The sequence below is a fragment of the Montipora capricornis genome, chromosome 10 (assembly GCF_036669925.1).
Source record: "Montipora capricornis isolate CH-2021 chromosome 10, ASM3666992v2, whole genome shotgun sequence".
In the NCBI taxonomy this organism is placed as follows: Eukaryota; Metazoa; Cnidaria; class Anthozoa; order Scleractinia; family Acroporidae; genus Montipora; species Montipora capricornis.
Window position 1 is genome coordinate 62,086,373 of NC_090892.1, and position 12,596 is coordinate 62,098,968.

The 12,596-nt window shown below is 40.6% G+C and overlaps 1 protein-coding gene across 1 annotated transcript in view; it reads right to left on the reverse strand.

Annotated features, from left to right (window-relative positions):
• The window catches only part of LOC138021139 (NLR family CARD domain-containing protein 3-like), a 16,418-nt gene extending 5,921 nt beyond the window's left edge, over nt 1–10,497 (reverse strand). The window contains exons 1-4 of the mRNA XM_068868001.1: nt 10,323–10,497; nt 5,676–8,758; nt 5,231–5,550; nt 4,794–5,199 (exon numbers count right to left, since the gene is read on the reverse strand). Of these exons, the coding sequence (XP_068724102.1) occupies nt 4,794–5,199; nt 5,231–5,550; nt 5,676–8,758; nt 10,323–10,497 (3,984 nt within the window). The remainder of the gene's footprint in view (nt 1–4,793; nt 5,200–5,230; nt 5,551–5,675; nt 8,759–10,322) is intronic.
• Between the last annotated feature and the right edge of the window lie 2,099 nt (nt 10,498–12,596).

Genomic DNA, 12,596 nt, shown 5'->3' on the forward strand with positions numbered 1-12,596 from the left:
GTCACATTCTGACCTGCTTGACTTACAGTTCCTGTTTTGCTCTGCTGATAACGGGCAGCCTCGCTTCTTTGCGAACGATTTTACTGAAGTTTGTTGCTGACATTTTTTGTGCCCTACTTCGAAACGTGTAGCTTTCTAGCTTTGAGGGCAACTCTTAGTTGATTTTCCAGTTCCTATTATGCCCTGCTGATAACGTCCAGCTTAGTTGCTTCGCGGGCAGATTTAAATTTATTTCCAGTTTCAGTTATACTGTGCCCTGCTTCAAAACGTGTAGCTTTCAGGCTTCGCGGGCAATTTTACGTTGGCTTTTTATGTATTTCATGCCCTGCTGATCACGTTTGGCTTAGTTGCTTTGCGATCTGTTTTAATCTTGCTTCTAAGTTTTGTTGTGCCCTGCTTTGAAACGTGTAGCTTCTTCGCTTTGCGGGCGATTTAGAATTCACTTTCCTTTTCACTTTATGCCCCACTGAAACATTTAGCTTAACCTTTTGCGGGCAGTTACAAGTTTGTTTCTGGTTATGTTATGCCCTGCTTCTAAACTTTTACGTTTTCTAGCTTTGTCGGCAACTTGAAGTTCACTTTCCCGTTTAATCATTACGCCCTGATGATTATGCATTATTCTCGTTCCGTTTTTGTTTACCTCAACGCGTACTCCAGCATAGAGCAGGTTATTGTTTTAGTGCGATCCTTGTTTCATTTTCGTCCTTAATTTTGAATTGTTTTCATTCCTGAGTGCTTGTTTTCGCCGCATTGTCTCATTTTGTTTTATTTTCGTATTGTCCTATGCTTATTGTTACATTTAAATTCCAATCATGTTGGAATAAGAGGTGCGCTGCCGATTTACCCGGCTTATTTATCTAGCACAATGTATTAATTTTTTAATATTTCTGTCATCACAGGATAGTATGCAAAACAGCACTCAATAATTTTGCAACAGATTGACAATAGTTTGGCGATGTTTCTTTGACTATTTCGCGCTCTCAGTACAATAATTTTTAATTATGCCCCTTGGCATCGAATGCAATCACTTCACTCTCCCCTTCCTTTTTCTTTTCCATATTTGGGCCTTGCAAGGGAGGATTAAGTTTAGAGAATGCGCAGGGGACCTCTGTACAGGCGTTGATAAACCGCATAACACATTATGATAGCCGCAGATTAGAAAACTTCGCCAAATATGAAGCAGTGCGCCTCACAGAAGAGCTCGTCTCTGTGGCGAAGACCATTGGCCATGCAAAAGCGGCCAGCTATGACATCATCGCAACCACCCTCAAGGAGAAAGTCCATGTGTCGAAAGAACAATTTAAGGCTTACTTCCTGGCTCTTTTATATCTATATGTGCATATATACCCACCCTCCCCCCCCTTCTCCCAGGTTAGGCGTTACCTTGTAAAACTTTGTTTATCAATTTTTATCACCCCTTTTTCCCCTCAGATGACATTCTCAAAAGGAAGCTCACTTTCCCTCTCGGATAACCGGGGCTGAGTTTGTCATTCCCTGGGCCCCTATAATTTCCAATTTCTCCTTCTTTTCACTTAACTCGTGAACGCTTGCTTTCAAAACTGGAAAAAGTGTCCTTGTTTCAACCCCAACGCGGTTAGCATTAATGAATTGGAATGAATAAACATCGATGATCTGTTAATGATGGTGCCCAGGGGATGGCGAACAATGCCCGTATCTCTAGTGACGATATCGCCCAAGTCTTGCAAGGAAATGTTATGGCGGATACGTCTCGCCTTGCTTACCGAGATCCAGATAATTTTGTTGTCAGCAGACTGTTCAGCGACGTCGGTTCTAACAGAGAACTACATAGAAATCAACCATCTAAAAAATTTTGTATCCGCCTTTCCACGCACTTCCTAATCATTCTGCGTCATGTTGTGATTTTTAGGATGGGGGTCTTGAGTTTGGGAGGCTGAGAACGGGAATGTCCTCTGGTCCTGGGATTTGGGACTTTAGGACACGCTTTAACATAGAGACTGTCGGTGCCCAATCTCAAGCAAGCGTGAGAGAGAGAGCAGTGAGAATAAAATACTATCCAAACTGCTTTGCTAAGCTCTCAGAAGCTTGACTGATTGTGGCTTGCTGGCAAACTACGCTTTTTTCACTTTTGGTCACGCTAATGGATAAGCAAAACAACCGGACGAACTAACAGCGCCACGCCGTGTCACTCGTGACACACTAACTTGATTATAAAGAGTTTTTATACCCTCTCTGATTGAGTTTACAGTGAATACATTCAAGTGGTTTTGTTTTTTTTTTCCTTAATTGTTTTTATGGCACGCTGGCCGACTTGGTCAAGAATGTTTCTTAAATGGCACGATTGTCGATCTGGTAAAGGCAATTGGCACTTTAGGCAAGCTAGCCGTGACTGGCACCGTCACTCGCCGTTTTCGAGCTGATCTCGATAACTGCCTCCCTGGACAATTTTTCAGTCTGCTAGTTGCTAGATTTGCGATACTCTAGTTCCCAAAAACACTAGCTTAATTAAAGTACACGCAAGAAGACAACGCTCACGAGTGAATAAAATCAGATTTCCACTCACCTTTTCCTGCCTAATTTTTTCGCACAATGCGGTATTACACCAGAAAATGACCATGAGGTCAATGTGGTCACCGATCATGATCCTCCTGATGTGATTGGTTTAGATTAAAAAATACCGCGATGCCATTGGCTACCTCGAAAACAATCACCGATGATGTCACTCTTACATTACCTTACGCTTACTTTTTTGTTCGAGATTTCTTCTGGCTGTACCAAAATTAACTAGCGCGTCGGCTCTATAATGCTGCCGCCTCGTCACTCTCGCGAGGGTGACTCGTTGGCAATAAAGGTTATTGTATTGTTAAATCATAGTTAATGAATGGAGATGGTTATGAAACTCGACAAGTTCCTTTGTTTGATGTTTTTGTCCGTATTTTTGGCCTTGACCCTGCACAAAACACACTTTTTTTTCGATAGATAACCAATCAAATCCTTTGCTTAAATTATGCGCCACTAATTTGGGAACCCGTGCGAGACCAAAACAAAAGATCACGGTCACGGTCAATTCAACATCGATTGCGACAACACTGCTATCGCTTTTGAAGGTTTTAAGGTTTCATAACCAGTCCCTCGATTAACTATGGTTAAATGTATCTACTTTACAATAGTAAACTAATTGGGCACACTTACCTGCAATTAAAATATGTAAACTATGACTAAGTAATATACAATTGCCGGTTTTCACTGTCACATCATCATCAAAACCATTCAACAAAATAAAGTCAAGAATCAAAGAGACAAAAGAAGATGAATATTCAAACAATCTCACAAAGGTTCAGGTCTGTGCGATATTTCGTGGGGGAGATATTCGAAGAAATGTTTTGCTCAAATTTACAAGGCTTTGTATGGAGACGCCATGTTTGTGTCCCTCTCAGGGACACAAATATGGCGGCCGGAAGCTGACAAAAACATATGTTATCGACTTTTGCTATAAAAAGCCAGTAGTCTTCTTCTGAGGGCTCATAAACATCTAAAAGTATGTGAGTACTTACTCTCATACAAAATCTCAGCGGATAAGTCACTGTTTTAACCTACGTGATAGCATTCTCGACCGCAATTTTTATATCTCGTCACGCAAAAGCTTAGAAATTCAACCTCACAAGACTAAAAACCCTATCAAACTGAAAATTTGTGAAAAGACAAGTCTTCAGCTGTTCTGATAACTAACTAAACTAAAATCTCAAAAGGATTGATAATTCCTTATTTTTTAGTTTTGATGACGTCACGTGAAAACCAAGGATACAATACAGTACAATACATATTTAATTGACCGTTCCCCATAGGGGCTTTTCAGGGCCAATAAAACACAGTTAACGAAACGACGGAACAGAACAACAACAACTGTTAAGAATCCCAACTGGCCGGAGGCAAACCAGTTGGCGATTTACAAGTGCGGCCTGGAAGTTAAACCAGGAACAAATTCAATGAGTGGTCAGAGCGGGCCTTGAACCCAGGAAGTCCGGATCTCAAGGCAAGCGCCCTAACCACTGGGCCACACTGCCTCCTCAGAATATACAAGTTTAAAAAAATGAAAATATTGTTAACGTACACATTCAAATTTTCCAATTGACATCAAAAACATGACTCACATTTATCAGACAAAATGCCATTCAAACTCAGTTTCCGAATATTTTTCTTAACAATGTGAAGGGACCTTAAATGCCTGATACTCTGCTTAAGTTTTGACCACAGAAAAGGACATAGATACCTCACAGAATTATATCTAGTAATTACAAAATCGGAATTTCGTACGTTACAATTATAAGTATTTTTCTCCAAGAGACCCTGCATATATGCTAGATAAAGATCATTCTTAACTTTATATATTAGAATGGCAACATCTTGAAGTCTTCCATTTTTTAAAGTCGGTTGTTTGGCAGTCTTCAAAACTTCTTCATACGAGACACTCTTAGAGGCTTGTAAGCTCTCTATTTTTCTGCAGTCAGATGCAGGACAGAAGTGTCACACGCTGTGGCAAACGTTAACTGAGGACGAATACCAGACTTAGGTAACTATAAATATGAGCAGTTTCGCCATACTTTTTAATATATTTCGTAGCCGCATGAAGGCGCCAATTTTCTTTGCTGTTTTTTGCAGACAGTGCCTATATGGTTGCTGAAATTTAAATCATCGTCAATCGTCACTCCTAATAGCCTTAAATCTTGGGAAAAGATATAATTCATGCAACTTAATAGAAAGAATGACCTAGCGCCCGACTCGGGTAGAATGATTTATTTAGTCGCAAATCAAACCAAATTCATCAAGCATCTGTTGACTTTTGAGCGCCCCAGAAAAGGATTCAGCGCCAGCGGAACCAATTCTGTTCCAACGCGCAAATCCAAAGTACTCAAGCATGTGCTGACTTTAAGATTCACAGAAAGAGATTTAGCACCAGCAGCATCGACTTCGTTGTGACTCAAATCCAAAGTAGTCAAACTTGTGTTGTCTCTGAGAGCCTCAGAAAGGGATTCAGCGCCAGCGGGACAGATTCTGTTCCAATTTAAATCCAAAGTAGTCAAACTTGCGTTGTCTTTGAGAGCCCCAGAAAGGGATTCAGCGTCAGCGGGACCAATTTTGTTCAAATTTAAATCCAAAGTAGTCAAGCATGTGTCGACTTTCAGAGCCTCAGAAAGGGATTTAGCGCCAGCGGGACCAATTCTGTTCCAATTTAAATCCAAAGTAGTCAAACTTGTGTTTGTCTTTGAGAGCCTCAGAAAGGGATTTAACGCCAGCAGCACCGACACCGTTGCGATTCAAATCCAGAGTAGTCAAACTTGTGTTGTCTTTGAGAGCCTCAGAAAGGGATTCAGCGCCAGCGGTACCAATTTCGTTACAACTCAACTTCAAAGTAGTCAAGCATGTGTTGACTTTGAGAGCCTCAGAAATGGATTCAGCGCCAGCACGACCAATTTGGTTTTTACTCAAATCCAAAGTAGTCAAACTTGTGTTGACTTTCAGAGCCTCAGAAAGGGATTCAGCGCCAGCGGTACCAATTTCGTTACAACTCAACTTCAAAGTAGTCAAGCATGTGTTGACTTTGAGAGCCTCAGAAAGGGATTCAGCGCCAGCGGGACCAATTCTGTTCCAATTTAAATCCAATGTTTGTCTTTGAGAGCCTCTGAAAGGGATTTAACGCCAGCAGCACCGACACCGTTGCGATTCAAATCCAGAGTAGTCAAACTTGTGTTGTCTTTGAGAGCCTCAGAAAGGGATTCAGCGCCAGCGGTACCAATTTCGTTACAACTCAACTTCAAAGTAGTCAAGCATGTGTTGACTTTGAGAGCCTCAGAAATGGATTCAGCGCCAGCACGACCAATTTGGTTCTTACTCAAATCCAAAGTAGTCAAACTTGTGTTGACTTTCAGAGCCTCAGAAAGGGATTCAGCGCCAGCGGTACCAATTTCGTTACAACTCAACTTCAAAGTAGTCAAGCATGTGTTGACTTTGAGAGCCTCAGAAAGGGATTCAGCGCCAGCACGACCAATTTGGTTCTTACTCAAATCCAAAGTAGTCAAACTTGTGTTGACTTTGAGAGCTTCAGAAAGGGATTCAGCGCCAGCGGCATCAATTTTGTTCGAACTCAAATCCAAAGTAGTCAGGCATGTGTTGACTTTCAGAGCCCTAGAAAGGGATTTAGCACCAGCAGCATCAAGTTCGCTGTGACTCATATCCAAAGTAGTCAAGCATGTGTTGTCTTTGAGAGCCTCAGAAAGGGATTCTGCGCCAGCGGTACCAATTTCGCTCCACCTCAATTTCAAAGTAGTCAAACTTGTGTTATCTTTGAGAGCCTCAGAAAGGGATTTAGCGCCAGCAGGATCGACTCGGTTGTGACTCAAATCCAAAGTAGTCAAACTTGTGTTGACTTTGAGAGCCTCAGAAAGGGATTCAGCGCCAGCGATACCAATTTCGTTCTCACTCAACTTCAAAGTAGTCAAGCATGTGTTGACTTTGAGAGCCTCAGAAAGGAATTTAGCGCCAGCAGGATCGACTTTGTTGTGACTCAAATCCAAAGTAGTCAGAGTTGTGTTGTCTTTGAGAGCCTCAAAAAGGGATTCAGTGCCAGCGGTACTAATTTCGCTCCAACTCAACTTCAAAGTAGTCAAGCATGTGTTGACTTTAAGAGACTTAGAAAGGAATGTAACGCCAGCATCGCCGATTTGGTTCTGACTCAAATCCAAAGTATTCAAACTTGTGTTGACTTTGAGAGCCTCAGAAAGGGATTCAGCGCCAGCGGTACCAATTTCGTTACGACTCAACTTCAAAGTAGTCAAGCATGTGTTGACTTTGAGAGCCTCAGAAAGGGATTTAACGCCAGCAGTACGGACATGGTTGCGATTCAAATTCAAAGTAGTCAAACTTGTGTTGTCTTTGAGAGCCTCAGAAAGAGATTTAGCGCCAGCGGTACCAATTTCGCTCCACCTCAACTTCAAAGTAGTCAAGCATGTGTTGACTTTGAGAGCCTCAGGAAGGAATTTAGCGCCAGCAGGATCGACTTTGCTGTGACTCAAATCCAAAGTAGTCAGAGTTGTGTTGTCTTTGAGAGCCTCAAAAAGGGATTCAGTGCCAGTGGTACTAATTTTGCTCCAACTCAACTTCAAAGTAGTCAAGCCTGTGTTGACTTTGAGAGCCTCAGAAAGGGATTTAACTCCAGCATCATCGAGTCCGTTTTCTCTCCAATCCAAAGTAGTCAAACTTGTGTTTGCTTTGAGAATTTCACAAAAAGGGTTCAAATGTCTGAATCTAAGATGTTTTATGGCTAGATCTTCAACAAGAAAGTTCTGTCCCAAAGTCTGAAGTAACTGAGACTGAAGGTTCTCTCCATGATGACATTTGCATTCCAATATACAATCAAGTACAAACACTAAAATTTCTTCTCTGTAATTCTCCAATCCCAAATTGGGCGAACTTGCAAGCTCTGCTAAGCTTTTTACCAACGAAACTGTCATCTCTTCAGATCTTGTGGACAAAATACCACTCATGAATAAAAACACTTGTTTCAGTTCATTCCTGTTCATTACATCGGTCACTACTGATTTACAATCTGTGTCTCCATCAAGGATCTCATAAGCAAGATAAAAGGCAGCAAAGAACTCTTGAAAGGTCTTGTGAAGAAAGCAACATCGCGAGGAAGGTTTCCTCTTGCTGCCACCGGCCTGGATCGAGAGAAACCCAAACTTGATCAAATTACTGGCACTGCCTTTAAATTCATTCTCGTCGAAAGACAACTCTCCTTTACGTAAAGACTGCAACGCCATGCATCCCAACTTCACCAGGTCATCCTTGTAAATTTCCAGTAGGTCAGCATCATCGCCACTCGATGGTCCATTTCTCTTTTCATATCTTAATAAAATACATCCCACAATTTCTGTGTACAACTGTGTCCTTTCCGATGGAAGTACACCCTTAAAATCATCCCAAAGGATGCAAAGTAAAGTTGTATTAAGAGGATTCCGTGTCAACTCTCTGAGGTCGTAAGTAAAGCTATCAAGCTGTGTAAGTAGCTTATCTGCCAAGTGTTCCTTTTCCTTAAAGTGCTTAACAATGTACCTCTTTGCCTCTTCAGAAGTAAACCCAATGATCTCCCACAGAGTGTCACAATACCGCCTTACCATCTTACCAGCTTCATGGCGTGATGTGATAACAACGTGGCAATTGGCTAGGACTTTCCTTCTCAAAAGGTTGATGTACATGTCAACGTTTCTGGAATCCACTTCATCAAGTCCATCAAGCACTAAAAGAACCTTGGACTGATTTTCTCGAATGAATTTGAAGAACCATTCCTTAGCTTCTTTGTCAAAATCTTCGGTAAGAATTTGGTCATCAATGGCCTTCCAAATATCAGTTTTGATATCACGACAGTTCAAAAGCAGCAGAAAGTCAATCTCGGGAAAAGACTCGTCCCATTCTTCTTGTTTCACTGCCCAATCATATGCCAGTTTCTGACAGTAGGTTGACTTCCCCATCCCTGGATCTCCTTCGATCAAAACAGTGCGTGGCTTTGGACAATGTTTGTGTCCTCTAAAGATTGCTGTCATGTTGGTGATTTCATCAGTCGATGTTCCCCATTTCTTGTCTTTGCCCAAAATCTTTAACTTGGTAAAAATATCATCTAGATGAAAGCTGAAGTCTTCCCACCATGGAACAGGTAGAAAAGATTTTTCAAGATCACTGTAGACCTGGCGGATTCTCTCTAGAATAATGGCGGCATATGGTACATCTGCAACACACAAAAACAATTTTTAAAGAGGTGTTGCCTGTAGTGTTTATTTTGTTCTAACCTCAACCTTATTGTGTTCTTAATCTTGACACCACGGAAGGTCCAACATTGAGCAATATTTCAAAAACAAATATCACTTAAGAAATAGTCACTTTTTGTTGCAAGATTTTTCACCGAAACTGTGCGTAGTTCGATAGTATAGCAATTTTTTCACATCGCAAAGTTAATGTCGCAAGTCTAGGAGTGATCTTTGTAAGACACACCTGATTGAAAAGAGTTAATTTGTGGAGCTAAATTAAGAAATTGATCAGCTAAAGTAAACTAATAGAGATGTATGGGAGAATCTTTAAAAGTTTACATTTTGTACCTCATTAGCATACGGCTATCGTTTTCGAATCAGTCAGCCAAGAATAAAGTACTGAATATTGAAAGTTCATTGCATAATGAGGTATCTCTGAAAATTTGAACGCCGGATAATCTCTGAGCAATTGAAAAGTATGAGATCATAGCGCTTTTGCTACCCATGAATTTTATCAGTTTTTGATGGCGAATAGCTGGCTTTTTACCCAAGCTAAATGGCAAGTCTAGTACTGATCTTTGTGAGACACACCTGATTGAAAAGAGATGAATGGAGCTACATTATGAAATTGATCAGCTAAAGTAAACTAATAGAGATGCATGGGGGAATCTTTACAAGTTTACATTGTGCCTCATTAGGCTATTGTTTTCGAATCAGTCAGCCGAGAATAAAGTACTGATTGCTGAAAGTTTGCATAATGAGCTATCTCTGAAAATGTGAACGCCGGAAAATCTCTGAGCAGTGTTGCTTTGAAATTCGAAACTTTACAAAGAATGTATGGGACCATTGGCGCTTTTGCCACCCAAGAATTTTATCAGTTTTTGACGGCGAATAGCTGGCTCGTTATCAAAGGTAAACGGCTTCGAATTGGAGATTTCACTGAGTTTAGCAAGTTCTTTTATTTTTTGAATTAAATTCCTAAATACACGATGCCTTCCGTGAGCAACTTGTATGTTAATGAAACAAAATGCAAACCGCAATGAGCTCGGCAAAGATTTCCTTATAGACCGTATTCATAAATGGCGGCCGCGCGGAACAGCCTGGTTTCGAATACACGAGAACGAGGCTTGGTAGGCCAGCTAGAACTTACAGTGCAATTAGATTTGTATTATATTAAAGTTTCGAGGCTATAAATGTTACGCGAAAATATCCTGAAATCTTTATTTCTTGAAGGATAGTAGTGGAAAAGATTCTATTAGTCTCTGTAGGGGATAACTTTGGTCGACAGGACCTTTTTCTCCTTGGAGATCAGCTGAGAGATGCCAACACATTGTTGCGTTCCGCTCTGCACGAAGAAGGATAAGCGAGACCAAGATACAGGCGAAAAAGTTTCCTTCTTTCGTTTTCCAGATGATGTAAACCTAAGAAAACAGTGGCTCCATGCTATAAGAAGAGATGTGGGGCCGAATTTTTCTATAAAGGAAGGAACCAGAGTTTGCTCGAGGCATTTTAAGGCTGAAGATTTAAAGAGGAGTCTTAACAAACCTGCAAATTTTTCATGATTCCTTTGCCTTTTTGAGATTAAGTCAACTTTTGAAGCAGTAAATCTAAATTTACGTTCCTTCTTCCACTGCTCAGATGATGACTGGTCTCTTGTGGCTTCCTCAATATTGTTTATCATGGCTTCATCCACAACAAGGGAACTAAAAGAACCTTTCATCACTGTTTGCCTCAATCTCCTTCAAGTACTCGTCCTCCAGAAAGGTTTTAGCTTTCCTTAAATTGGTCGGAATTGAATGATGCTCAGCATTTGCAACTCTTTTTCCAGAATTTGCCACGTGCTGGTTCATTTCAGCTCTTGTGAAAGAAGGCATCCTTTCAAGCGACTTCCCCCAGCCATCGCTCGGATATTCACACTTGACGAAGGAGCGGTGTCTTTTGAAATGTTCGAGACCCTTGCCTTTCTTTTCGTGTAGATTTCATCGGGATCAGGATCGATCACCATCTTATCTCTTCCACTTTTAATATACTCGTCGACACTGCAAAGTAGTCGATAAGGAATTCTAAATTTTACAGAAACAAAATCATATGTGCCTGATCTCTGAAAGCAAATCTGTACAACAAAGCTGCCAGCATGTTGCTTACAGCTTTATAAGCTGTGCCTTCGTCTTAAGTCCATTTAGTGAATCGCCACGGCATCGCAACCAAAACTTGAGTTCTTCATTCTTTAGTGAAGAAGGGTTTCTTCCAGCCAAAGCAGCTCCCGGAATATCGTCTTCGGTAAGAATAACCGCGTCTAAATCTAGACTTGTAGAGGCCATTTCATCCCTTGATTTCACAACCTGGCCTACCAAGCCTACAGAGACTAATAGAATCTTTTCCGCTACTATCGTTCAAGAAATAAAGATTTCAGGATATTTTTGCGTAACATTTATCGCCTCGAAACTTTAGTATAATACAAATCTAAGTGCGCTCTAAGTTTTAGCTGGCCTACCAGGCCTCGTTCTCATGTATTCGAAACCAGGCTGTTCCGCGCGGCCGCCATTTATGAATACGGTCTATGAGAAGAAATAGACGTACAAGTGATCAAAAACCAGACATCACACATCAGAGAGTAAAGCAAGTCGGTAATCAGTATCAAAATAGCAGAAATAACTAAGACCTTGACAATAACAATTATTAAAACAGTGGGTGAATTGGTATATTGAGAGTGGAGGAGAAACCATTTCATATTGATAGAATGCTGTTTCAAATTACTGTTTAGCAGAGAAATCTAGTCAGTTCCCTACTTAAACAAAACCAAAAAGACCTTCCAAAATTTGTTTGGGCTCTGGAAGCATAGTCATCTGGTTTTTGACGATAATCTAGCAAAATGTTTACGTTTACTTGTCAGAGAGGAGTTTGAAGATTCAGTAAAAGACTGCTGGGGGTTCATAAAAGTGATATTGCTGGACAGGGTTTAATACGAGAACACAACATAATCTTAAGCAGTAAGTTCCAGTTTGTTAAAGAAAAGCAGAGGAATGAACATATTTTAAAAACGTTTTTAAAAACTTTTTGAAGAACAGTTAATGGGCATGAAGGAAAGAAATGTTTATCTGAAGTGCGGGTTGTAGACGAAAGATTTAAGTGATCCTCGCACTTATCAGGACAATTTAAGCAATATATTGTCTCATATAGACAATTAACGATTATTGGATGAGGTTGAGCATGTTAGCGATAATTATCAAGGCCAAAGTTTGTGTTATCTGCTGAAGCCGACGGCTGAAGTGGATAACACAAACTGAGGCCTTGATAATTATAGTAACATGCGAAAACCGAATTCAATAATTGTTTTATTATGCATATTCCTGAGCTGAGCTCCGCCATGACAAAACTGATCAAACTGCTGGTTAGTGTGTTAGGTGACGTCACTTCTGCATGCATAAAACTATTGTCTGTAGGTATGACGTCAATTCTACATATATAAAATCTATTGTCTGTAGGTATGACGTAAGAGAAACAGAGCAACCAAGAATTAGCTGCGTGCTTATAGCCAATCAAAATCGAGCTGGTGACACCAATGTATAATAATAATCCTTAAAGTGTCCTAGCTGATAAGTGAGAGCATCACTTCAATCTTCTGTAATTAAGGCGGGGGCACACCTGAAAGCCATTTTCACGCCGCTTAAAATCGGTTTAATAGAAATATCTCGTTCGCGTTTCAAGCAAAACAAAACCCATACTCAAAGCACAAATCAATGTTTTGGGGTGTTTTGTAAATTTTTTTGAAGATTTTTAAGTATATTTGGGAGGAGATTTTAGCACTAGTTTTTCTCA